This window comes from Thalassophryne amazonica, chromosome 4 (genome assembly GCF_902500255.1).
Source record: "Thalassophryne amazonica chromosome 4, fThaAma1.1, whole genome shotgun sequence".
Classification (NCBI taxonomy): Eukaryota; Metazoa; Chordata; class Actinopteri; order Batrachoidiformes; family Batrachoididae; genus Thalassophryne; species Thalassophryne amazonica.
In genome coordinates this window covers 50,390,152-50,417,843 of record NC_047106.1, presented here as the reverse complement: position 1 = coordinate 50,417,843, position 27,692 = coordinate 50,390,152, and the positions used below count along the sequence as shown (strand labels likewise).

At 42.4% G+C, this 27,692-nt stretch overlaps 1 protein-coding gene across 1 annotated transcript; it reads left to right on the top strand.

Moving 5' to 3' along the window:
• Positions 1-290: 290 nt before the first annotated feature.
• On the top strand, positions 291-9,738 carry LOC117509167 (distal membrane-arm assembly complex protein 2-like). The gene is made up of 6 exons (XM_034168921.1): positions 291-351; positions 4,195-4,385; positions 6,145-6,225; positions 8,222-8,361; positions 9,186-9,348; positions 9,452-9,738. The coding sequence occupies exons 1-6, from the start codon at positions 334-336 to the stop codon at positions 9,609-9,611; spliced, it is 753 nt and encodes a 250-aa protein (XP_034024812.1). The 5' UTR covers positions 291-333; the 3' UTR covers positions 9,612-9,738.
• Positions 9,739-27,692: the final 17,954 nt, after the last annotated feature.

Below are 27,692 nucleotides of genomic sequence, written 5' to 3'. Positions count from 1 at the left end.
AGTTTTGAAATACAAGGTTTGTAAAAACAAAGTGATTTTTTTTCATGATTTTGTTTTCTTAAAATCATGTCAATCGCTGACCAATACTAAATATAATCCATTAATTGAGCAAAGCAGATGGGTAAATATTATTTATATTGTAGTTATTAGCGTTATTAGCATTATTGCATTTGGTAGTATTTTTTTATTAGTATGGTATAATCGTAAAATATGGATAATAAAAATAAACTGTCGGAGGCGGAGCTCAATTTATGTTTTCGGTTTTCACAGACACGTTGCTTGTTTCGACCGTCAGATGTGGCAACACTTGATTTTTTTTTTTACTGCGTTGTCATGGCGGCCTCCTTAGCTGTAAGTTGTCCTTTATAAGTGAACCACACTTTCTTTAAATTACCATTTAGCAGTTTTTCCTTAATTAGTTGTGAAGCGCTTTTAGTAAATTATGTTTTTTATTCATTGATATAGCAAAATTGTGCTTGTTCCAGTTTCTCAGATATAAAGAATTGCGCTCCTTGTGTTTTGATTGTACATCAAGAGTGAGCGCCCAGATCTTTGCTGAAAACGTCAGCAAGATCGTGGTACTCTCCTTTGGCACCGCCGATAGATTGGGGGAGACTTTAACCTCCTCATTAGCCGTCGTGCCGGGAGGAACCGAGGATCCTAAACACTCCCGGTGGCAGGTTTCGCTCCACTGCGTCACAACCCCAGACGGCCAATCTATCCGGGATTGTGCTTCACCATCCATGGAAATCCCAAAATCACTCGGGAGGTAGAAGGTGTTACATGGAACACGATCTCCTCCTGTGATTTCCAGACACAACCAAGGTCACTGGCTGTGTCTGATGTGTAATTAATGGAAGCAGGGTGCCATCTAGTGTTCGCACTGCAATGGTGCCGGCAGAGCCACAGGGGAGCCCTACTTCCTTTGCCCATCCGCTATCCAGCAGATTCCTTTCCCACCCCGTGTCTACCAGTACTGGGGCGTGAAGGGTTAAATCCCCACAAAGGATCGTTACTGGGATTCGTGCAGATTTGCGGGGTTTCCCCGCGTGCGTGTTATGACCCACCCTTAGCTCAGTTTCTAAGGACGGGCGTGTGTGGTTTGACCGTTTGGGGCAGTCCTTCTGCATATGCTCACAAGAGCCGCAGACAAAACATTCCCCGCGGGCCAGCCTCCTTTGTCTGACGTTTGTTTTTATTTTGGCCCTGCTCGGTCCATAGCCTCCTCAGCAGGGGGAGCTGTAGCCACACGGAGCTCTCTGGCAGTGAAGCGTGGGGACGACGTCACCCTTTCGGAACCGGAAGGGGGAGGGACGGCTCGTGCCCGGTCACGCCCCCCGGCCTGCTCCCGACGATGCTCATTCAAACGGTTGTCTAAGCGTATAACCAAATCGACAAGCCCGTCGAAATCCCGCGGTTCCTCCTTGGCCAGCAGGTGCTCCTTCAGAACCAGAGACAGTCCATTTACGAAGGCGGCGCGGAGCGCAACGTTATTCCAGCCGGACCTCGCTGCCGCGATGCGGAAGTCGACTGCATACTCGGCTGCGCTGCGGCGCCCCTGTCTCATAGACAGCAGCACGCTCGAAGTGGTCTCGCCTCTGTTGGGATGGTCAAAAACTTGTTTGAACTCCCGTATAAACTCAGCATAAGACGTTAGGAGCCGTGAATTCTGCTCCCAAAGCGCCGTAGCCCAGGCGCGTGCCTCTCCTCGAAGCAGACTAATAACATAAGCCACCCGGCTGGCGTCTGACTCGTACATGACAGGACGCTGTGAAAAGACGAGCGAACACTGCATGAGGAAATCTGCGCACGTCTCAACACAGCCCCGTACGGTTCCGGAGGGCTTATGTATGCTTCAGGGGACGGGGGGGGGGTCGTTGAACGACCAGTGGAACGTTGTTACAGGCCCAGGACCAGCCAGAGGAGTGGCTGCAGCAGCGCCCTGATCGCGTGCTTCCACCCTCGCGGTGAGAGCCTCCACCCTCCGGTTAAGGAGAACATTCTGCTCGGCCACTAAATCCAGCCGAGCCGTGAAGGCGGTTAAGATTTGCTACAGCTCACTCAACACGCCTCCCGCTGACGCCTGCGCTCCTGGCTCTTCCATTGGCCGTTCAAACTCGGGTTGACGCCCCTCGGAGTCCATGATGATTGGCCGAGAAATCCTGTTGTGAAGGTGTCGTAGCACGGACCCACAACAGGGGGCGCAAATGAACGGACAATGAGTAAGCCAAAAAGTAACAATTTAATGTTGTGATAATACACAACTAAATTCACAGAATTTGCACAGTCAATTAACACCAGGTGACGTGTGGGCAGGCTCGAAGATAGAAGACCCCCGACGAGAGAGAAGCCGCGTCCCACACGGCTTCCACCACCAACGGCCTGAAGAACACCGGAGCCGCCAAGTCCCGAGTCCCCAGGTGGCCTCTGTCTTCGGCTGTCGACCCTGGTACTGCTGGCAGAAAGCAGAGATAAGATGTATGAGTGTGAGTCCGCACACTCAGTAATCCACAGTCCAAACACAGTTAGGAGGGAGCACCTCCACCTCCAATCACACACACTCGTGCAGCTCCTGGTCAACCACTTATCTGGGTTGGGGTGTGAGGCGAAGCCGTCGCTGTCACACCAAACGCCAATCCTCCAGATAAGGCAACACTCCAGGAAAACGGCTGCAATAGAAGTTCAGGTTATTACACAAAAGTGTCAGTCAGCAGAGAAATTACCTTTCCAATGGTAGTCGATTTCTTGGCGGGGAGGTGGAGTTGCAGTCCGGCTTATGTACTGGTGTAGATGAGTGACAGCTGTCACTTCCTCTGGGTCTGGCGCCCTCTCGTGCTTGGAGCCCACACTCCAAGCAGGACGCCCTCTGGTGGTGGTGGGCCAGCAGTACCTCCTCTTCAGCGGCCCACATAACAATAACTTCAATTTCTTATGGATGTGGTCTAATATGTCAAATAATAGGAGAAAAATGCTTTATCTAGCATATTTTTGAGTAATAAGCACTTCAAGGTAGTAGAATTTTTTTGTTTTTGATTTTCAACCATTTTCAGAGCCTTGTGAAGGAAAATGGCTACAAGATGTACAAAATCTGACAAGTTTTTGAATTCTACAGGAAAAGGTAGCCCTAGACACTTACTTTTCAAAGCTGTGCATGCCATTTAATTGGGGCTATTCATGTTGGAAAGTGCACCGAGAGCCTCGTTTGGTAAAATTCAAATAATTAACATTATATTATAATTATTACTTAACATTATATTATTAATATAAAATTTCCAGGGGCTGTGCCTTCAACACTATTTGAGATACAGACCTAATATTTTGGGGTTTGACATTTCTTGGTATAGGACCACCTATGATTTTTTTCATAAGAATCTGAGAGGGTGACCTGGGAGCTGGCGGGTGACTTGAGATGGACTGACCCTATAGTGTGATGACTTTGTTTGATTGAACACAAAAATGTTGCATCCTTTATAGTTCAGCATTTTATTGCAAATATCTGTAATAATATGGCTTATGTGGATCATCTAAGATGTGTGTGGGCTGGTAATTGCTTCTGGTGAAATTATTGTTTGATGGAATTTTGCATGAAAACAGTGTTAGCATTTGTAGCAGCTACTGATAGCTTCATGACATTAGGTCGTTAATCCACAAATACTGTGGAAATAAGTGGGTTATCATTTTTAATGCCCACATCAAAACAAAACAGTTATGATAACTGCCACTCATCCCCCCAAAAAGTGACATGATGAATGCCCGAACCGAGGTTAGTCTGTTATCCGTGCTTGTCTGTAAGATGATAACAGTGTTAGCATTTTGTAGTGGTTATCAGTAGCTTGAAAGTGTTAGGTCGAGCTAATCCAGGATTACTGACAAAAGCGGTCCTAATTTTTAATGACCACACCAAAGCAAAACCATTATGAGAACCACCACTCTGTTTCCAAAAATATTTTAATAAGACCCAAACCAAGGTTAGCCTGTTGGCTGAGATTGTTGGTTTGCGGTTTTCATTTGTCCTGCCCAAGCCATATGGTTTCACCCATCCTCCACCTCTTTACCCATATATGGGCTGTGGATACACCCAGAGACAGGGCAGACATACTGTACGTTAGACACTTTATATACAGCATCAGTGCAAATGTTCTTTTCTGGAGACCACTCTCACTGTTTTTTCTCACATCTGTCTTTCTGTCTCAGACTTTACAGAGATGCTGCCAGCAGTCAGCTTGCATCCTTGTTGCTAGGCGATCTTGGAGCTCAAGCCCAGAAACTCTACAGCCTCTGCACAAAAGGCTTCTCCTCTACCTCACTCAGCATTACTATGATATAGAGATATTTCTTGGGTTGGGGTCTAAGTGGAAGAACAGGGAGCTTCGACGCAAGAATATGTAAGAAGGTTTTTCTCTGCCTTGAACCTACAAATAACCTGTAGGCATGTGTCAGGATAAACTTTAAACGTTAATGATTCATAGCTGCTGTCCTTGAGTAGAATTGACAGACTGACATTTGAGACGTTTTTTAGGTAATCGATACATACCGTTAACTATAATACAGCTCATATAAAAAAAATCTTAAGCTAATAAAAACCCTGTTTTCTTATTCAACAGAGCAACAGTTTCAAACACCTGAACATTTCAGCCAATTTTAAATTCATTGCTAAAATAAGATTTTCTTAGCTTTTACTGAAGCCTAATTGTGCATTTTAAGTGTCTTTGATATTGGTTGTTTCAATGTTTTCAAATTTTCATTTCTCAAAAAAGTATTTTCTTGTGGAATTTCAACAACAATTTGCCAGAAGGTCGAAGTTCAGTCTGTTTTTTTTTTTTGTTTTGTTTTGTTTTGTTTGTTTTTTGAAAATCATTCTCTGTTCCACTCCACCATGATGCCATGACTGGTGGTACCACAGACAAAAGTTCTCCAGTTTAAATCCTTCAGCTATGTCATGGGTGTCTTGATGGCTTCCCTCATAGTCGTCTTCTTGCATGGTCCAGAATTTGACTGGAGAACTACCTACTCCACACAAATTAACCATACTGTTTGTATTTCTTAATGATTGTTGTAACTGAAATTCAAGACATACTGAATGACTTGGAAATGTACATAAAAAGAAAACTGGCTGTAAAGGTGATCATTTCTAACAACCATAATTTGTAACAACCAACTTTTATTTATTACCTCCACCAACGATCGGGCCTTCTTTGTTGTTGGGCCCAAACTTTGGAATAAATTGCCCCCTGAAATGAGAATGATCTCTGACTTAGAGTTTTTAAGTCCAGGCTCAAGACGCATTTGTTCAGGCTGGCTTTTAACACTCAGTAGCATGATGGCACTTTACTTTATGCTATTAAATGTTTTTATGCATTTTTATATAATTGTTTTGTAATGGTTTTACTGTTGGATATTTGTTTTTAATCATGTTTGTTTTTTAAATTTTGTTGTAAAGCACTTTGGTCACTTTGAGTGTTGTAAAGGGCTCTAGAAATAAACTTGATTGATTGATTGATAACCAAAGTTCTGTGAAAATTATCTGAAAAAGAATTCAGAAACCCAAAAACAAACTGACACAAAAAACTTCAGTTCAAGTGCATAAACTAAATACATATTCTTGACATTTGATCACATCTAATTTAGCTTAGGTAAAGCCATTTCTAACCAGCCATTTCTAACCTGCTTCTCACAGATCTTGAAAATTTTTTCCAAGGTAAAGATTTGTGGAATTGGGAACTATAGGAATAGTCATGACTGTACTTACTGTAATTCCTAAATGGTTAATATAATATTTTTGTTGCACATCCTTTTTCTTTCATGTCAGCTCTATTGTGGTTGTGTACAGAGGCAAAATTGCATAAATCGTTTCATTGTCCAAAATGTCCAAAATACTTATGGACTTGACTGTAGCAAGGCAGAAGTCCTCACAGATCCTGACCTATAGACACTTTGTTGTCAGTCACTGTACACGTCTGGGCTGTAAATCAGTATTTTGGATCTGATCTGTGTAGATTATAATACATTACCAGTGCTTTTGCATCAGTTCTCTGAAGTACAGGTGGTAACAAGGTGACACTGGTGCATCCCAGATGTATTTATCAGATTTGCCTTGACAATCCGCTGAGGATGATTACTTACTTTTCCTTCTTTCTTTCTCAGGTATTTTGGCTACACTCAAAAGTTTTATGGACCAGACATAGCAGCAGCTCATTTTGTCTTGAGTCTCAAAGGAGGATTTAGGTAAGTAGCTTGATTCTTTTGAGAACTGTAAGGATGTAGGATCAGGTCAGGTGGAGCATCCACCACACCACAGAACTGCCACAGCTTGAGGATAGCAACCACACAGGCAGACAACTGGTCCATCCCAACCTTGCAAAACTAACCATCTATCTGCTACAGCCAGCTTATCGTGTGTGTGTGTGTGTGTGTGTGTGTGTATATATATATATATATATATATATATATATATATATGAGGTCTATTAGAAAAGAAACCGACAGTTTTATTTTTAAAAAAAAACTATATGGATTTGAATCACGTGTGATTACATCAGCCAAGCTTGAACCCTCGTGTGCATGCGTGAGTTTTTCACGCCTGTCGGTGACGTCATTCGCCTGTGAGCACGCCTTGTGGAAGGAGTGGTCCAGCCCCCTCGTCGGATTTTCATTGTCTGAGAAGTTGCTGAGAGACTGGTGCTGTGCTTGATCAAAATTTTTTCAAAAACTGTGAGGCACATCCGAGTGGACACCATTTGAGAAGTTAGCTGGTTTTCTGTGAAAATTTTAATGAGAGATTTTGGATTGTTTCTATCGCTGTAAGGACTTCCCATGGCGCGGGACGTCGCGCAGCGCTCCGAGGCGACGTCGTCATCCTGTTTCAAGCTGAAAACCTCCTAATTTAAGCCTCTGTGGACCCAGGACGTGTGTGAGAGAACAGAGAACTTTCAGAAGAGTTCGGAATCAGCAGTTTATCCGGACATTCCACTGTTAAAGGAGATTTTTTTTAATGAAGACGTGCGGATGGATTAGCGCGTCAGCTCGCAGCCGGCGCAGCGCGCCGCCACAGCGGTAAATTTTAACGGCTGATGAGAGATTTTGGTCTGGTAGTGTCGCCGTAAGGACGGCCCATGGCGCCTGACGGCGATCTGCGCTTCGAGGCGGCAGCGTCTCACCGTTTCAAGTTGAAAACTTCCACATTTCAGGCTCTGTTGATCCAGGAAGTCGTCAGAGAACAGAGAACTTAATAAATAATAAATAATAAGAAGAATAAACTCCTCATGCCGAGTTTATTCGGACATTCCATTGTTAACGGACATTTTGTAATGAAAGAACGTGCGGGCAGAGTCACATGTCGGGCCGGACCCGACCGCGGGGGGTCGCGACAGGAAAACACCTCCGTGTTGGAAACCTTAACAGGCAAGTTGGAACATGCCCAAGCTGTTAAACAATTTCTCAGTTACTCACTTGTTGAAAGCCATCAAAAGCCGCCTGAATTTTACAAATGGTTTTTAACACGGAGGTGTTTTTCCTGTCGTTGCGCACACAGATTTGTCGAGTCGTCACGGAAACGACTCAGCGAATTTGCGCGCACGTTTTTCATTAAAAAATGTCCTTAAACAGTGGAATGTCCGCATAAAGTCCTCATGCCGGCCTCTTCTGAATCTTCTCTGTTCTCTCACGATGTCCTGGGTGAATTAAGCCTTAAATTAGGATGTTTTCAGCTCGAAACAGGCCGACGACGGCGCCTGGAGGCACTGCATGACATCCTGCTTTGTGGGAAGTCCTTACAGCGACAGAAACACCCCATAATCTCTCATCAGCCGTTAAATTTTCCACTGAAAACTATCTTAATTTCTCGAATAGTGTCCACTCGGATATTACTCACAGGTCCAGAAAAAATGTTGATAAAGCAACGCGCGCCGTCTCGAGCAGCGTGTGAAACAAAGGAATTCCGAGAGGGCTGGACCACATCTCACTCAAGGCCTGCCCACAGGGAAATGACGTCACCGACACGCATGAAAAACTCACGCATGCGCACGAGGGATCAAGCGTGATTGGTGTAATCGCATGTCATTCAAATCCATATAGTTAAAAAAAATAAAAGGGTCGGTTTATTATCTAATAGACCTCGTATAGTCTCTTTTTTTAATCATATCACAGTGCAATTTTCTACCTTATGGCTTCATATAGCCCATTGGTGCACTGCTGTGATCCAGGTGTCTGTGCTGCATCCTCAGGTATGTTGGCCAGCCAGACTGGTTCCGTGCTAACCAGAGGGGCAAGTTCAGCTGGGACTTTTTGAACCACAAAGGCACACAGTTAGAAGAAATAGACATGAGCAACACAGTCATCACCTACAGAGGACTGGACAATCTGGGTATGTCGCTTTGTTTATTGTTCACACTTACCCCATCCCCTTTTTCCCTTCTCCGCTATTGTCATTTTTATTACCCCCGGCTGGCAGCTGAAGGGGTATTGTCATGTCCTTCTTGTCTGTCCGTCCATCCATGTAATGATGTAAATACACTATCCTTGTATGGGCTAAGGGATGTTCATCATTTTGATGTCAGTAATATATCTTAGGATGTATCAGAAGCCTAATGAAGATTGGTGACCTTCACCTATTCTCTTTGGATGACAGGTCAACTTGATCAGTAACTAAACATAATATCACCTGAACAAGTTATGGGATGTTTATTATAGTCACGCCATTGATGCATGTTCGGGTGGACAAATCAAGTCAGGGAGTATGCACGGTACCATGTGTCACAGCATCCACCACACTACAAAACCATCCCGAGTCCTAGATGGCTATCACCCAAGCAGACAACCAGTCCACCCCTTTCTCTTGAAAATAAACATTCATCTACCATAGCCAGGTGAAACGTTGGCATTCCTTGGCAGTCTCCAGCCTCCAGAAACTGAGGCACCTGCATGTTAGATCTTTCATAGAAAAATTGCCACAAGAGAAACACGGGGTGGACAAGAAGGCCTTTTAAGATTGTTGGCCTTGACCTACTTTTCTGGGAAAATACATATTCCATCCCCCATGTTGTATGCCACATCAGCTGAGTGGTTCTAAATGCTAAAGCACTTTATGTTCTTCCTCCCTGCAGCAGTCTTGTGTATTTTGTTATTTTAGTTATTTTTCAGCCCATTGTGTGTGACTATACTTAACAAATCTTCTGCGTTGTTCTTCAGAAAATCAGCGAAATTTAAAGACTCTGTCTTTACGAGGATGTCCGAACGTGGATGACTGGTTCCTGGCCAGGCTCCACATGTTCCAAGAGTCTCTGGAGGAACTTGACATCTCTCACTGCCCAAACATTACCACTGGTGGCCTACCTGCCCTCAACAATCTCAAGTAATTTAATTGTATATATACTGACTCACAGACTGATGAGTATTACCAAAGTGCTGCTGCTGCTTTTGTGTTAAGTCAGATCTATCCTGTGTATGTGCTGCAGGACACTGCGACGTCTGGTATTTCATCTCTCCTGGAATACAGTGTCTGGGTTGGTAATCATCCTGCTGGAGGAGATGTTACCACATTGCCAGATCACTGCTACTGGTTACAAACACACTGTGGTTCAAGAGGACAGAGCGGGTGTGGAGGAGAACATGTAAGCTCAGAGACATGAGAGATCTTCATAGGTTCTCTCGTTTCTGATGACCCAAGACCGTAGCCAGATCAGGTTCAAATCTCATGCTGTTGCTTTGGGTCTCATACTTGTGTATGCGGCCAATGACCAATGGATTGGACTGCACTAAGCTGAATTTCAGAAAGGAATGGGAGAATTGGGAGTGTAATTTGTGTGATGTTGATCTCAGCTCTTGACTTATCATATATTTTCCAGCATACAGAAGCATACAAGAAAGATTTATACTTCTGTATTTCCAAGGACAACTTGACTCAGTTTCGCTGAAAATAAATAAAATTAAATTAAAAAATTGCATTGTACCACAAATCTCTTATATATCTGCCATATAAATGCAACTAACATGCAAACGAAAACACAACACGCAGAAGGAAGCGGTCAGTGACACAACACGGCCGGCTCCAGCATATGCTGTCCCTGCACCCCCCTCTGAATCACAGAGGACATGCTACAGGCCGTCAGCAAGGACAGTGCACCAGCATCTGACTCTGCTGTCAATCACTAGTCTACACCTTTAGCCTGCGTGTGTGCACTTGTCCAGCACATGCACACCATCTTTGTTTGTCTTTGTGAGGAAGGTCACCGTCATTAGCCATTTAAGAGTAAAGATTTACATTAATGTTGGAGCTACAAGGCTCCGATTATGGTTCGAGGTTGTATTATGCCCATGAGAGTAGTAAAAAAATCACTTGTCTGTGTCAGTATAAAGGGTTAAAAAGTGGAGATGTGGGTGAAAATATAGGTGCATGGATAAATGTGCACGTGTCTGCGTGCCACATCAGTAGTCTTGTTTGGTTTTTGTATTCACCATTCAGAGCATCGTTTTTCATGAATATTTTAATTTACATTACATTCCATCTTCTGGTTTCTCCTCGTTGTGTATTATTAAGAAGGCTGATGTTCATGGGTTCACTTTGAGGTCACTGTGTACTGAGTGCACTCTTGTTTGACACAGTAAAATATATTTTCAGTTGAAGGAGCATAAATCATCTTGGGGGTAAGTAGACAGTACACACTTGGATCACATTCTTCTAATTATTTACACTGTAGGAAACTTCAGCAGCCGAGAATACAGGAGAACATGATAAGTAACAAGTTCAGCCTTTGCTGGCAGTGAAATACAATTCTACAAAGTCTTTTAAAAGTCTTCTTTAGAAGTTGTACAGTTTCTCTCAGGGTATAAGCGTGGAGCACTCAGTCGAAATGTTAGAAATAGGTGCTGAAAACAATGGAGGTTGAATGGCAAGTGTTAAATCATTTTGTGAAGTTCAAACTACAGTGTGGTAGCTGGTGGTATTTGTTTTTAAGAGGGTGCACCTTCACTTCTTCATGAAGGGGGATTTGCCCCCTGGTTTGCACTCTGTTCACTCTTAAGTTCCACGTTGATTTTGTGCTTATGTTCCTTTATTTAGTTTTTGCATTTTGTTCCATTTTTATTGTAGTTTGTGTATGGTTTGCCTCCTTTTATGTGTTTGTCTTCTTGTCATTTTTCCACTGTTGCACTTTGTTCACTTTTGAGTTTTATGTTTGTTTTTGCATCATTACTTTTGGATTTGAGTTGTAATTTTTTCTTCTTAGTTTATGTTTTGTTATGGTCATATTTTGATTCTGCTTATCCTTAGATGTCTGTTTAGTTACTAGTCACCCTTTTTGTTAGTTTGTCACCTAACCTTTGACCTCGTCACACACCTGTCATTCATTTGGTCATTAGTTGGTTTTGTATTTAAGTAGCACCTCTTCCTTGTTTCTTTGCTTTTCTTCACGTTGATCACTGTTATGATTTTGTATGCATGTATACAAAATGTATGTATTTAGTTTTAAAGTTTTTGTTCATTCCTCATTCCATTCATGTTGGATTTTTGTTGTGTGTTTGATTTTGGACTCTGGTATCCCCGTGGAGCTCATATTGCTTGTAGACTGTTTTTTTTCCCACCTGTTTTTTTTTTTATTATTATTGTTAAATCACCTTGTGTTTTCACCTCACATCTGTTTTAATTGCTGCCTGCATTTTGGGGTCTACTTTGACATTGCCAAACATAACAGCAATTCAAACACGGGGTGGGGGGGCTGGGACCAAACCCGGCACCAGACCCAGATTTGCGGAGGGGCCTTGCATTGCTCTGAAGGGGCCACTTTTTTAGGCCAGAAGTGTAAAGTTACATTTAATCTGGGTTTCTCTCCCAAGATATTTAAAAATTTGAACTGTTGAATATTCAATTATAATGTAGTTTGCAAAGGAAAGAGCAATCTTCTCATTTGAACAAAGGGCAGGGTTCTTGGGCAAGTACAGGCTAAATGTACAACCCCTGGCAAAAATTATGGAATCACTGGCCTCAGAGGATGTTCATTCAGTTGTTTAATTTTGTAGAAAAAAAGCAGATCACAGACATGACACAAAACTAAAGTCATTTCAAATGGCAACTTTCTGGCTTTAAGAAACACTATAAGAAATCAAGAAAAAAAATTGTGGCAGTCAGTAACAGTTACTTTTTTAGGCCAAGCAGGGGAAAAAAATATGGAATCACTCAATTCTGAGGAAAATTATGGAATCATGAAAAACAAAAGAACGCAACAACACATCACAAGAACACATCACTAGTATTTTGTTGCACCACCTCTGGCTTTTATAAGAGCTTGCAGTCTCTGAGGCATGAACGTAATGAGTGACAAACAGCACTCTTCATCAATCTGGCTCCAACTTTCTCTGATTGCTGTTGCCATATCAGCTTTGCAGGTTGGAGCCTTGTCATGGACCATTTTCTTCATCTTCCACCAAAGACTTTCAACTGGATTAAGATCCGGACTATTTGCAGGCCATGACATTGACCCTATGTGTCTTTTTGCAAGGAATGTTTTCACAGTTTTTGCTCCATGGCAAGATGCATTATCATCTTGAAAAATGATTTCATCATCCCCAAACATCCTTTCAGCTGATGGGATAAGAAAAGTGTCCAAAATATCAACGTAAACATGTGCATTTATTGATGATGCAATGACAGCCATCTCCCCAGTCCCTTTACCTGACATGCAGCCCCATATCATCAATGACTGTGGAAATTTACATGTTCTCTTCAGGCAATCATCTTTATAAATCTCATTGGAAAGGCACCAAACAAAAGTTCCAGCATCATCACCTTGCCCAATGCAGATTCGAGATCACTGAATATGACTTTCATCCAGTCATCCACAGTCCACAATTGCTTTTCCTTAGCCCATTGTAACCTTGTTTTTTTTGTTTAGGTGTTAATGATGGCTTTCGTTTAGCTTTTCTGTATGTAAATCCTATTCCCTTTAGGCGGTTTCTTACAGTTCGGTCACAGACGTTGACTCCAGTTTCCTCCCATTTGTTCCTCATTTGTTTTGTTGTGCATTTTCGATTTTTGAGACATATTGCTTTAAGTTTTCTGTCTTGACGCTTTGATGTCTTCCTTGGTCTACCAGTATGTTTTCCTTTAACAACCTTCCCATGTGTTTGTATTTTGTCCAGAGTTTAGACACAGCTGACTGTAAACAACCAACATCTTTTGCAACATTGCGTGATGATTTACCCTCTTTTAAGAGTTTCATAATACTCTCCTTTTTTCAATTGACATCTCTCGTGTTGGAGCCATGATTCATGTCAGTTCACTTGGTGCAACAGCTCCCAAGGTGTGATCACTCCTTTTTAGATGCAGACTAATTTACGGGTGATTCCATAATTTATTCCTCAGAATTGAGTGATTCCATATTTTCCCTCTGCTTGGTCTAAAAAGTAACTGTTACTGACTGCCACAATTTTTTTTTCTTGATTTCTTATAGTGTTTCTTAAAGCCAGAAAGTTGCCATTTGAAATGACTTTAGTTTTGTGTCATGTCTGTGATCTGCTTTTTTCTACAAAATTAAACAACTGAATGAACATCCTCCGAGGCCAGTGATTCCATAATTTTTGCCTCTAATAGTGTCTACTGAATAGGATTTAAAAACTTCTTGCACCTCTTTATGCACCAAATGCAAGTATAGCCTAAACATTCTCTCGAGACTGTTCATTATTATTACTAACAGCCAACTCATACCCAACGTGGGTTATCCGTAATGGTGAAATTCACAGTTTCTTTCACTCTCTTCTCGGACCCTCCGCGGTCCTTGACTAAAGAAACATGGTATATCATTCTTTTAGTTCAGCGTAGTTGTTTTCACTTCTTACTCTCTTTCACAGCTAGGGTCAGTAGTCAACACTTTACACATATCATTTCAGTTTTACCCAGATCATTTCATGAACCAGTTGAATCATTCACAATTATTTTGTAAAAATCAAATAAAGCACAGTGTGTTTATCATATTATTATGAATCATCTATATTGGAAATTTGTACAAATTATAATCATGGTAGTCTGCAATTTTTTATTTATTTTTGTGGTTGGTGACTGATAGGCTAATTTGTCGGGGGCAATCCCAACTGACTCCAAGGGTAACCCTATGGCCCACCCATGACACTGAGTATGCTTTGGACAAAATTACTGTAATTGGTTCAACCTGAATTTGTTTGTTTGGTTTGTTTTGTTTTTTGTCAAACTACGTATATTATAACAAGACATAAAATTGTGATTTTAAAATAAATTGAAACAAAAAATTTATTAATTAATGTAATAAAATATCAGCTCCTGTGGCTTCTCCAGTTTTCTTCTTCTGCTCAGGATTTCACAGCAAATCCCATATGGATTTCCATATTGATTTGGCTTCAGTTTTACCCTGGCTTTTAGGTAACCTGAAAAAAGAAGAAAATAACAGGTTTAGGACAAAACCCTTTATTTGACTAGGCCAATGTAAAGTTCACTTTAAACAAATGAGACAGTACTTTAAATTTTTCTGTACTGTAACTGACAAATGAGCAGTATTCAGCACAAAATACAGAATCCTCTGTTCTGATTCATTTTCTACTTGACTATTATGAGCCTGTGTATCCTCTCTATTCACTGTCGCTTCCTGTTTTCTCAATATTCAGACTATCACTATCAGAGTGAAAAAAAATCTGATTCTAAATGGAAAAAAACAGCCAGAGCCACATGCTGATGGGGCTCTAAATCTCACAGCTACAAGCACCGTACTGGAGCTCATATACAAAATAACGCTCGACACACAAGCATTTGAATTCTCAAAGTATTTGTGATCCTGTAAAATATTAGTGTTTCTGACATCAACAGAGGCTCACGATTAAAATGTGACAAATGCATTTATGCTTCTATGACCCACTTTTCTGTATCTGCAAGACAGACTTTCTTCTATTTTTTCCACGCAGTGACATAAATACACCTGATTAGTGCCTAAGCTTCTGTTTACTAATCAGGAAAGTTCATATATTTTTTTCAAACTGGTTATTTTTGTCATCAAATAACAAAGAAAAAGGCTACAAAAAAAGAGAGAAACATAATGAAATTGCTTCAGTTGGTAACACTCAAATGAATCAGGTTTGTCAAACTTAATTTAGCACACTGGTGTAAATAGTACTTGTTAAGTTAATTTTGTTTGATATAATTAATTTGAGTGTTACCACTGAAGCATATTTTAAAGTTGGTCCAACACATTTTTCAGTGGAGAGTTGGGTGACTTGAGACCGAGGGGATTTATTCACTCATTAGATACATGGAAACTACATGCAACAGATCAGGTCAGGTCAAGTCCAAGACATATTCATTGACATGGAAATGTTCATGTGTCCATCCTCTGACTTGTACAAAAAAAGTTATGTTTTGCTAATGTTATACTTAAAGTGCATATCGCCAGGAAATAAAATGTGAAATAAGATGACTATTCTAAATGAATAAAGAATTATGAAAATATTGATGTATTTCATTTTATTTTTGGTGCCATGTGCCCAGAGAAATTAAGTCATAAACACGGGGAAATTACTTTGATTTGCCTCTGATAAATGCTCCAGAACCTCAAGCTGTGAGGAATATGCATTTTGGTGACATCTTCTCAGGTCCTGCCCCTAAAATGAACAGGGAAAATGTAATTTTGACAGTTTGAAATCACTGTTTTTATACATTGACGGTGAATATGTCAAAATGGTTAAAATGTGAATTTTGCAAGGATGTAGATACACGACTAGTGTTGCTTAGATGGACAGACTTCCCAAAGATTATATTTTGAGGAGGAGAGATTTTTTTTATAGTGTGTCTATAAAAGTGAAGCCCAGCACAGCATGAGAGCCATCTTCAAAGCATGGATCTAACCACAGATTTGATCCTTTTTTGTGTGTGGTCAGGAGAAAATTCTTCACAAAGTGTGTTTCCTCTCCCAAAAGCGTGGAACCGGCCATATTTGTGATTTGTGTCACAACATGCTAAGATAAATACTGTATGCATGGACAATGCTGGATTGTGATGAGTCGGGTAGGCCCGAGCGACAGTCTGTGATCATTGACTGGGAACTGCACCGATACCACGCTGATGTGGCTGTCCTGTCTGAAACACGACTGAAAGGTCGTGATCAGCTCACGGAGCCAGGACTACGTGTTTTTCGGTCGGACAGTCTCTCCAGCATTCACATCAGACTGACTGAAAAATGATTCTTGACTTGGTGGCTGTATAGGCCCCAACTATGACTTACGACAATGCCACAAGGAAAGCTTTTACCTGGACCTTGAGCGTGTACTTAATGATGTCCAAAAGCAGACACGCTTATGTACTAGGTGACTTTAATTGGCATGTGGGAGATGATCATCCTGGCTGGAGTCATGTACTGGGAACACAAGCAAGAAGCCGGACTCACTCAAACCACAGTTTGCTGCTGGAACTTTGCAGAGAAATGGACCTGATGTCAATACCTTCTTCACCATGCCTGAATCAGTGCTACTATTTATCAATGCACCCACGCACTAGCACCTACTGGACTACATCCTTGTCTGGAGAGATGACGTTAGGAACATGAAATCTACAAGGGTGATGCGAGATGTGATCTGTGAAATGGACCACTTATGATGAGGGCGGTATGTAATCTGCATATAGCCCTGGTCCACTGAAAACATGTGAGACAACCTTTGTGCAAACTGACATGAGCCTCCTACCACAAAAGGCAGAGAAACTGGAAACAAGGTGTCTGACCGTATCAATCAGCTGCAGGTTTTCAACACAGAGGAAGTGAGTATGAACGAGTGATGGGCTCAAATCAGCAGGGTGATGTACACCAGTGCAAAAGAGGTCTTTGGGTACCCAAGATGGCAGCACGGTGACTGGTGTGAACAGAATGGTGTGGGTATAGAGAAACTGATTTCCGAATTAAGGGTTGCTGTCAGCAAGTTCTGTCTGGAGTGTGTACAAGCGATCAACAGAGCAACTGCGAGATGCTCGCTGAAAGCTCCAACATGCTACCCACCAAATGAACAATGACTGATGGGACGCAAGACAGAGGAACTGCAGGGGTATGCAGAAGCCCACTTGACCCCAGCCTTCAATGACGGGCTGAAGGTTGTCTACAGGCCTACGATGCTCAGGCTCAAATTCAGTACTCAACGCAGACGTAGCAACACTCCACAAGTGTGATGAAATCCTGATGAGATGGAAAGAGCATGTTCAACAGCTCCCAAACAGACCAGCGACTGTTGACAGCACAGCCACTGAGAGGCTGGAGCAGCACTCCACATGGCAAGATCTGGATGGGCCACCCATTTTTGATGCGCTGCAGCAAGCGTTGAAAGGCCTCAAGGCCAGAAAGGCACCAGGCATCGATGGGATACCAGCTGATGTACTAAAACACGGTGGCACTGTGCTGCACAATGAGCTTTTGTGGTTGTACCAATGATGCTGGGAGGATGGCGCATGCACCAGGATTTCAAGGATGCCAGGATAGTGACTATCTATAGGCGCAAGGGTGATTGGCATGACTGTGGTAACTCCCAGGGTATCTCGCTTCTCAGAAATGCTGGCAAAGTACGGCTAAGGTTGCTTTATCAAGATTGCAAGCAATTTCAGAGAGAAGACTATTGGAGTCAGTGCGGTTTTGACCTGACTGTGGCACCACAGATAAGATGTTTGTGCTGACACAACTTCAAGAAAAGGCTGTTGACAAAGGATGCCCTGTACATCATCTCATAGACTTGACAAATTCCTTTGATTCTGTGGGAAGGGATGCCTTATGGCATATTCTGGATAAGTATGGATGTCCATCAAGGCTGCTGGCTGTCATCACGTCCTTCCACATGGACATGTGAGCCATGGTGACTGTGAATGACAAGGCCTCTGACTTCTTCCAAGTGTTTTCATGGGGTGAAACAGGGATGCATATTGGCTCCCATTCTGTTGCATTGTTTCTAGCCGCTGTAATTCAAGAATGTGGACTCTTAAACCTTGCATGATTAAAACCCCAGCATCTTGTACTGGAAGTGCTTTTGCGAGCACCTCTACGCGAATCTGCTCTGGTGGCACACACACTGGACGGTATCCAGCGGCTGTTGACAATTTCACCGTAGCGGCCAGAGGCTTATTGGTATGACCAAACGTTAGAAAATCGAGTACTCTATCAGCCGATTCAACGCACAGGTGCATGCCACATTCAACTGCATTCGGACACCAAAGGACTGGATGTGGAATTTGAAACTTATAAGACTGACACTAAGCTCAATAGTATATATGCTGTAGTGCTGGGCGTTCTTCTATATGGACTAGAGGGTGTCCAACCTTGTATGCCCGTCATGTCCGATGGTTGTTCTGTCCTGGTCTAATGCCATCTTTTCCGGACTGATGGGTATTACCTGAAAATCCTGAGTGTGGGGGTATACCGGCTATGGAAGCCATGAGCCAATGAAGCCATGAGCCATCCCTGGCTCTCAAGACCAGGCACCTAAGTAGCTCTACTCTAGTCTACTCTTCTATTGTACTCTTCTTCTTTTTTAGACATTTAGATATACCTTAGTATGCGCTAGTAGAGTTTCTACTTTAGATTTGAAATAAATATATTATATAAGACATACCTTACTGAATTTTCATGATCATCCATTCACAACTCAGATGGACCAGACACGTAATCAGGATATCTGACAAATGACTGCCACAGGACCTGCTGTTTTTTGAGCTGAAGGAGGGGACAAAGCACCATTGTCGACCGCAACTGCATTTAAAGGACATTGTAAAACATTGCCTTGGCATGGTGGGTATCAGCTATCAGCAACTAGAGACGTTGGTGAACACCAAAGCAGTTCACAGAAACTGAGAAATCGGGAATTGGTTCTCTGCCTGGGTGGTCACTTTCCAAGGTAGTTCCATGTGGTGGATACAGCAACTGGCAGCACCAATGCCTGTTGCAAGACTTGACTTGATGTGCAGTATTTACCAGAGACCTAACAGAGCTGTAATCAAGTGCAGGAATAGTTTGACATCCACATTCATACTGCTGCTGGCTCTGTGTAAATAAAATGATACTCCAAGAAACCAGCGGTGTTAATCTGGGCTTGGCTGTTACTGTGAGCTCACTGTTAATATGTTCAACACTTGAGATGCTGGAAAAATCGCTGCTCCGAATGTTTCAGCACCACGCCCTGAGTGCTATTGCTGGTCATACAAGTGTCTGGACATACAAGTACCGCAGCTGCAGCCACGTCCTTAACAAAATAGTTAGTAGCAGTGAAGCATTAAACAAGTCTTTCTGGAAAAACAATTTAAAAAAAAAATTCATTTATTCTCTTTGCAGCAGCACCATATAGTACACACAGCTGTAACTAATATCTAATTACTGCAGTATGCTGATACAGGCAAGCTAATTGTCAGGGTGTGAGGTTGCTCTGTTTTGCCTGGTTTTGTTTTTTCTGTTTGATTGTTCTTTTATTTGTTTCTTCTTTTTTGTGGTCTTTTTCTGTGTCTCTCTTGGTGGGTGTGTCTCTGCCTTCTGGACCACACCCTGTTCTGGGCTCCTCCCCGCGCACCTGCTGTCTGTCTTCTGCTAATCACCTGGATGTATATATACTGCTCATTTTGCTCTGTTTCCTTGCCAGATTGTTGCGCCCTGTGCCTTCTCTCCAGCCTTTTGATTCCGTGTTCTGCCCGCCTCATAGTGTCCTCGACCTCCAGCCTGTTTATTCCGACCTCGTCTTAGCTGATGTTTTTGGTTCAGTTGCTGTGTTTTTTGGACTGCCTTTTGGTGTACCGACCCTTGCTGTATCCTCCACTAAAGACTTCCAACAGAGCTACCTGTGTGAGCCTTGCATTTGTGTCCAAGCCAATCATCCTGACACTAATAAGTGAAACTACTTCCAGTAATCAGTGTTAATGATGAAATTCCCATTAATTTTGTTAGCTGTGCTCCATTCACACTGATGTGACACTGAAAAGTGTTGGGAAGTGTGAAGAAGCAGAACTCTACTGACATCACTTCCAGTCCGTGAACATAAAGATGGCTTTTTGCAGTGCATTCTGGGAGTTTAATTCAAATCTTTCTGCCTCAGCTCAGGTGGTGAGTCACTTCATTCACTGGAACTAATGAACTGTTCGTGAGCGACAGTTGCACAAGGAGACTCCATAAGTGGCTAATAAATTGAGATTCATTCATCTTGTTGCTGATGCAAGAAACGTCAGCGTGTCTCGAAAAGTGAGATTCCTGGCCTTTGATATTAAATTTATTCATGAGTGTGATCAAGTACATTGAACAACTGAATCAATCAGTGCTTCAAATAAAAAATTTGTCCAGGTTCATTATGCGCACCCACAGTGTGACGTCAAGTCATCGTCTTAATCAGTCACCTCAAGACGACAAGCTCCTGATTGAGGGGTTTTGTGATTCAAAATGGAGAACATGCAAAGACTGAAAACTTACACAGACTGCATAACTCCACAAAGCCCCAAAACGAGACATTTTACAATAAAAAAAAAACCTTCCAATGCCCTTGCTATGCTCCACTGAACATGCTTCAAAATGCAGTAGTATACAAATAATGAATGTTATGAGTTCAATGGTACGAATATTTCATGAGGTGAAAGATGGAATGTTTCAACGAGCGGAGCTTCCAGCTTTGACCATTGAAACAATGTAAAAACATTCTTTTTTTTTTTTATTTAGCAACTAAAATAGATCCTTGTCATTTGATATTATGTTAATTTATAAACAACAGAAAAGGGACTTGGTGCATCACTGGTTCTTTGACATCAACAGTCCAACACGAACTTTAAATAGGAGGAGTCCAAAAGGCTGTCATCTTTTTCTCAGTATTAGAAATGTTAAATCACCAAAGAGCTCCTTCTGGTCTTTGCCCATATTTGCGACACTCCTGAAGCCAGTCTAACTTCAGTGGTGTTCTGCCAATCACTCTTTTTATTATGAAACCCAGTTTACCTGACTAGATAACATGGAGGCACACACACATGTCATTTTTTCTTCTCAAAGAGGTCCTTTAATCAGAAAGAACAAATTACCTGGAGGCCATGCAGCTTGGGTCCATTATCAGCTGAAAGAAACTGCAGAATAGACGGGACCATGATTGATGGCACCAAGAAGGAACATCTAGAAGGTGATATTTGTGAATTGCAGCTCGATCCCGGAGTGATTAAAAAATTTTCCTCTTCTTACGTTGTCTTCCTTTTGCTTTTCTAACACTCAGAGTAGGTATATTATTATATGTGTACTTCTGTGTGTGCACTGCTTATTCACACCATCAGATGATCTCAATACTCCTGCTGACAAAGACAGTGCAAGAGATTAGAGAGCACATGAAAAGAAGTGACACCATATGAGCTGACAATTAGACATAGCAATGCCTATTATAACATATTGTTATAGCAGGCTGGAAATAAGGGAAGAAAAGATGACCTTGGGTGTGAGGAGGAAGATCAAAGGAGGAGAGGAAGTTAAATGAAAATGGACTGAGAGAGAAAAGTCAAAGCATAGAAAGTGGAATAAAAAAAATCCTGACAGGATAGAAAATGAGTGAAATACATAATATATGGACTTAATTTTGTGTCACCTATTTATAGTGTCAGTATTGAAGACCTTCATTTCTCTTCTGACAACTAAATTAATGAATTACAACCCTGAATGAATTTGCCCTACAAAGCTCGACTACATTTGAAATTCTTCACAAAATTGAGCAGTGTTATTCACGTGTGTAATAAAGGATCCATTCAAAAGTAATTTAACCAAAATAACATGAAAAATACATTAACCTTTTCGTAATTACACTCATTTTTATACAGTTCCTCCATTTTCATAGGTCATAAGTAATTGGACAAACCAAATAAATAAACTAAACTAATATAAATAAACTAATTAACATTTCCAGACAGTTTTCTTTAAACAAGTCAGAGAATGATACATGAACATTTCTTGATCAATGAACATTTCTTGGGCTTCATTTACTGCAAATATTAAGAAATACAAACAGTATACTGTATGGTAAATCGTTTATAGTGGGCAGTTCTCAACAACTGAGTGATCTTGTGAGAAGCAGACTAGTGAGGGAACCCACCAAGTCAACCATGACAAGTTATAGGCTTCTGTGCCCATGACAGGAGAAACTGTGGATAGCAAATTTGTTTGTTCCATCATCAGTTATATACAGTGAGGAAAATAAGCATTTGAACACCCTGCGGTTTTGCAAGTTCTCCCACTTAGAAATCATGGAGGGGTCTGAAATTTTCATCTTAGGTGCATGTCCACTGTGAGAGACATAATAATAATAAAAAAAAATCTGGAAATCACAATGTATGATTTTTTACTAATTTATTTGTATGTTACTGCTGCAAATAAGTATTTGAACACCTACCAACCAGCAAGAATTCTGGCTCACACAGACCTGCTAATTTTTCTTTAAGAAGCCCTCTTATCTGCACTCTTACCTGTATTAATGCACCTGTTTGAACTTGTGACCTGTATAAAAGACACCTGTTCACACACTCACTCAATCACACTCCAACCTGTCCACCATAGCCAAGACCAAAGAGCTGTCTAAGGACACCAGGGACAAAACTGTAGACCTGCACAAGGCTGGGATGGACTACAGGACAACAGGCAAGCAGCTGGTAGAAGACAACAACAACTGTTATGATTATTTATTAGAAAGTGGAAGAAACACAAGATGACTGTTATGTGTGGGACGCAGTCGGAGCACGGCCAGCGTTTGACAGTAGGACCCAGCATAAAGGAAACAGAGCACAGTTCTAAGGATAACAGAATTTAATAACATAACAGTGAGTGCTCCATTAATAACAAATAAGTGCGCGGTCTGGCGAGGTGGAAAAACGGTGCGCTCCCAGCAGCACAAACGGTCCGGAGCCAGAACAGTTCGGACCCAAGGACCCCGCCGACACCCCCCAGGTGGCCGCGACCAACCGAGTCTGTGAAAGAAGAAACCATAATGTGAGTCCACCACTCACACACAGAGAGACCACTCAAAGGTTGTACATAATCAGCAAACACTTCCTGGCTAATCACCAATCAGCTTCCCACCCTGCAGGCATGGAACACCCAGTTCAATTCTCACTGCAGTGGCAGCTGATTAAACGACTAACATAACAGCTCAATATAATAAGGTGTGAGGGACACCACATCTACTGACTGCACTCATGTTAGTCACAAAACCTAAAGTACCTCAGGAAGTGTGCTGACGAGCGTGAGACCTCACCCCCTCCTCTTTCACAGACCATGGCATCAAACCTGGTACGGTCTCTGCGTCCATAAAGATGAGATAGTTCTCCAAACGTCGATCTCACCCGTCTGGTCACAAGGTCGAGTCTCTGGCAAATACACACTGTACTCCAGACTTAAATGCAACCATGCCCCAATCCATACAGATGCACCACAGCTGTGAGTCCTGACGAGCTGCACATGACCAGCCTCAGGTGATCAGGGTGAGGTCCTAATAACTCAGCCACACATCAGCCACTCAGTCCTGAACGCATGCCACCTGGAAGGAAAAACAGAAAACAGAAAACAAAAGCCAGCCAGGCACCCCAGCCACACAACAATGACTGTCAATCTCCCTCGGTCTGGGATTCCATGCAAGATCTCACTTTGTGGGGTAAGGATGATTCTGAGAAAGCTCAGAACTACACAGGAGGACTGGTCAATGACCTGAAGAGAGCTGGGACCACAGTCACAAAGATTGCATTAGTAACACATGATGCTGTCATGGTTTAAAATCCTGCAGGGCAGCAAGTCCCCCTGCTCAAGCCAGTACATGTCCAGGCCCGTTTGAAGTTCACCAGTGACCATCTGGATGATCCAGAGGAGCCATGGGAGAAGGTCATGTGGTCAGATGAGACCAGAATAGAGCTTTTTGGAATCAGCTCCACTTACCATGTTTAGAGGATGAGAACAACCCCAAGAAAACCATCCCAACCATGAAGCATGAGGGCGGAAACATCATACTCTGGGGGTGCTCTTCTGCAAAGGGGACAGGACGACTGCACCGTATTGAAGGGAGGAAGGATGGGGTCCATGTATTGCGAGATTTTGGCAAATAACCTCCTTCCCTCAGTAAGAGCATTGAAGATGGGTCATGGCTGGGTCTTCCAGCATGACAATGACCCCACACACACAGCCAGGGCAACTAAGGAGGGGCTCCGTAAGAAGCATTTCAAGGTCCTGGAGTGGCCTGGCCAGTCTCCAGACCTGAAGTCAATAGAAAATCTTTGGAGGGAGCTGAAACTCCAAACCTGAAAGATCTAGAGAAGATCTGTATGGAGGAGTGGACCAAAATCCCTGCTGCAGTCTGTGATAACCTGGTGGAAAACTACAGGAAACATTTGACTTCTGTAAGTGCAAACAAAGGCTACTGTACCAAATATTAACATTGATTTTCACAGGTGTTCAAATACTTATTTGCAGCAGTAACATACAAATAAATGATTTTAAAAAAATCACTACATTGTGATTTCCAGATTTTTTTTATTTTTTTTTTTTAGATTATGTCTCTCACAGTGGACATGCACCTAAAATGAAATTTCAGACCCCTCCATGATTTCTAAGTGGGAGAACTCAGCTCCAATTCAGATCAGGGAGGACAGACACCCTCTCTACTTTTGAGATTAGGCTTAAAACTTTCCTTTTTGCTAAAGCTTATGTTAGGGCTGGATCAGGTGACCCTGAACCATCCTTAGTTATGCTGCAATAGACTTAGACTGCTGGGGGGTTCCCATGATGCACTGAGTGTTTCTTTCTCTTTTTGCTCTGTATGCACCACTCTGCATTTAATCATAGTGATTGATCTCTGCTGTCTTCCACAGCATGTCTTTTTCCTGGTTCTCTCCCTCAGCCCCAACCAGTCCCAGCAGAAGACTGCCCCTTCCTGAGCCTGGTTCTGCTGGAGGTTCTTCCTGTTAAAAGGGAGTTTTTCCTTCCACTGTTGCCAAGTGCTTGCTCACAGGGGGTCTTTTGACAGTTGGGGTTTTTCTGTAATTATTGTATGGCTTTTGCCTTACAATATAAAGCGCCTTGGGGCAACTGTTTGTTGGCGCTATATAAATAAAATTGATTTGATTTTGAATTGATTAGAACTTGCAAAACGCCAGGGTGTTCAGCAGGTGAACAGCTTGGACTCCGGCAAGGACGGTCGCATTCCTCCCCTCTCCTCTCCTGTCAGACTGTTGACAGAAACTTAGCTCATCTGCACACGACGCATATCTCCCTCCCTCCATCCCTACTACCCCCCCCCCCCATGTCTCTCCATTCCCCCCACCCTGGCTTCCTTCTTGCCACCTCGAAGGCAGCGCGGTATTTTACTGCTGCAGCCTTCAACCCCCAGGCTGGGCGGCGCGGGCCCCTCCTGCTGCAGCCTTCACCCACTTTGCCTCAATTCGGAAGATGGACTACTTCAAGTTCATTGCACATAAACAATGTCAAATGTATATGTATTGTCTTTAATTTTGATGTGTGCCATTATTACGGTAAACAAGTAATAATTGTGGATTAACTGCTGTATCTTGTCTGAGGTAATTGGAGTGTAAACGTAATTGCCCTTTTTTGGGATCAATAAAGTTGTCTGAAGTCTGAGGTTCAAATACTTATTTTCCTCACTGTAATTATAGTCAACGGCATGTTGTGGGCATAAAAGGACTTCCACCAAACAGATTGGCACTTGCTACTGCCTTTAAAGTACAAATGCAAAAAGTACTTGCGACATTGCCATTCATTGTGAATATTGTATGATACTGTATAACGCCGTTACATCCACAGTTACATGTGATGAGATTCTTTGACCACATGCATGGCTATGCACATAAGGTGCTGTTTCAGCTGGTCTTTGAGGTGAACCTAACATACAAATTCCTGAAAAATTGGAACTACCAAAACCCATCACCTACATCAGTTGTGTAAGGTAAGTTAAAAAATGTTCAAACCTGTTTTTAATTTGAAATTTACTCTTGTGGGGTCCATTATGTGCACTGTTTCACACTGTGACACAGAGGAATTGACTGAGGTTGAAGTGTGTAATTAGTGTTTGTAATGTGTTTTGGGGAGGGGGGGGGGGGGGGAATTTAATATTTTTTTTATTGACACAACATGGATGCTGTGACTGAAAACCACTGGGTCAATACTCTGTTCCCACCCCAATCATCTGGCATTTCCTATCCATCGGAACAGGCTAAGGATCTGTCAAAGGACCATATGTTTGTCAGCAGGCAATGACATTCCCACATTAAACAAACCCACTCACAGGCGTCTCTAGATGTAGATTTTCTGTGCATCCACTATCTCATCTGAGAATCGATCAAGAGACAATCTTCTTCGCCCGAGGGACTGCCATGACAACGTTGTACCAGGTGAAAGATAGGGTTCTTTGCATATCTCTGCATGTGCAGACAATGATTTTTGTGTCTCCTCACTATATCAACAAGATCACATATCATTGTTGCAATGAGCGACAAATTTGCAGTTGGTATCTCATTGAACTGGTAGAAATGACACAATAGCGCATGTCAGCTGAATGTCAGCCATATTTTGCACTGACTCGCAGCAAAGATGCCTGCATACATTTCACATGAGTGCCACTTGAATGCCAAACGGCACTCTCGCAAATGTCAAGCACAGCCTTCACAGATACAAGGATGCGCTGATTTGCCATGCAGCACTCTCACAGATGTCTTAATATCACTAGTGGCTGACATGATGACATTTTTGCACACAAAGTGCTCAGCTGGTATTATCCTGCTATTATGTGAATAGACGCTGTGGAAATTTCCCTGACTGTACTCAGTAAGGAACAGCCCTGTCAATAATAATAAAGAAATAATCATCTGTAAATACACCTTGTGATGCTGTGGGACCCAGAGCAGTATATTTAGCCTACTGGCAGCTCTGCACCACCCCTGGGGGTCCGTCTTATGTTACACAGGGTGGAGGCACACAGAAGACACACCACTAAGACAACAAAGGGACATAGCTACTGGAATACCCTCCCAAGCGAGCTAAAGAAATACTACCCCAGACACATCCCTGGTCCATCACAGTCCATGTGGTCTTACATGCTCCCAAAAGGATCCCAGTGTAAAATAATAATAAATAATAACTGTTGTGGCTGGCGTGCCTGGCTGGCTTTTGTGTGTCTTTTGTTTCTGTCTTTTGGTTTTCCTCCCAGGTGGTGCGCATTTGGGACTGAGTGGCTGTGTAGCTGAGTTTATCAGGACCTCACCCTGATCACCTGAGGCTGATCACGTGCAGCTCGTCAGGACTCACAGCTGTGGTGCATCTACATGGATTGGAACATGGTAGCATTTAAGTCTGGAGTACACAGTGTGTATTTGCCAGAGACTCGACCTTGTGACCAGACGGGTGAGATCGTCGTCTCGAGAGCCATCTCATCATCAGTGGATGCAGAGAACGTCCAGGTTTGATGCATGGTCTGTGAAAGAGGAGGGGGTGAGGTCTCACGCTCGTCAGCACACTTCCTGAGGTACGTTAGATTTTGTGACTAACATTTATACAGTCAGTAAATGTGGTGTCCCTCACACCTTATTATATTGAGCTGTATGTAGTCGTTTAATCAGCTTCCACTGCAGTGGAGTTTTGTGAACAGGGTGTTCTATGCCTGCAGGGTGGGAAGCTGATTAGTAATTAAGCCAGGAAGTGTTTGCTGTTTGTACACCTTTGA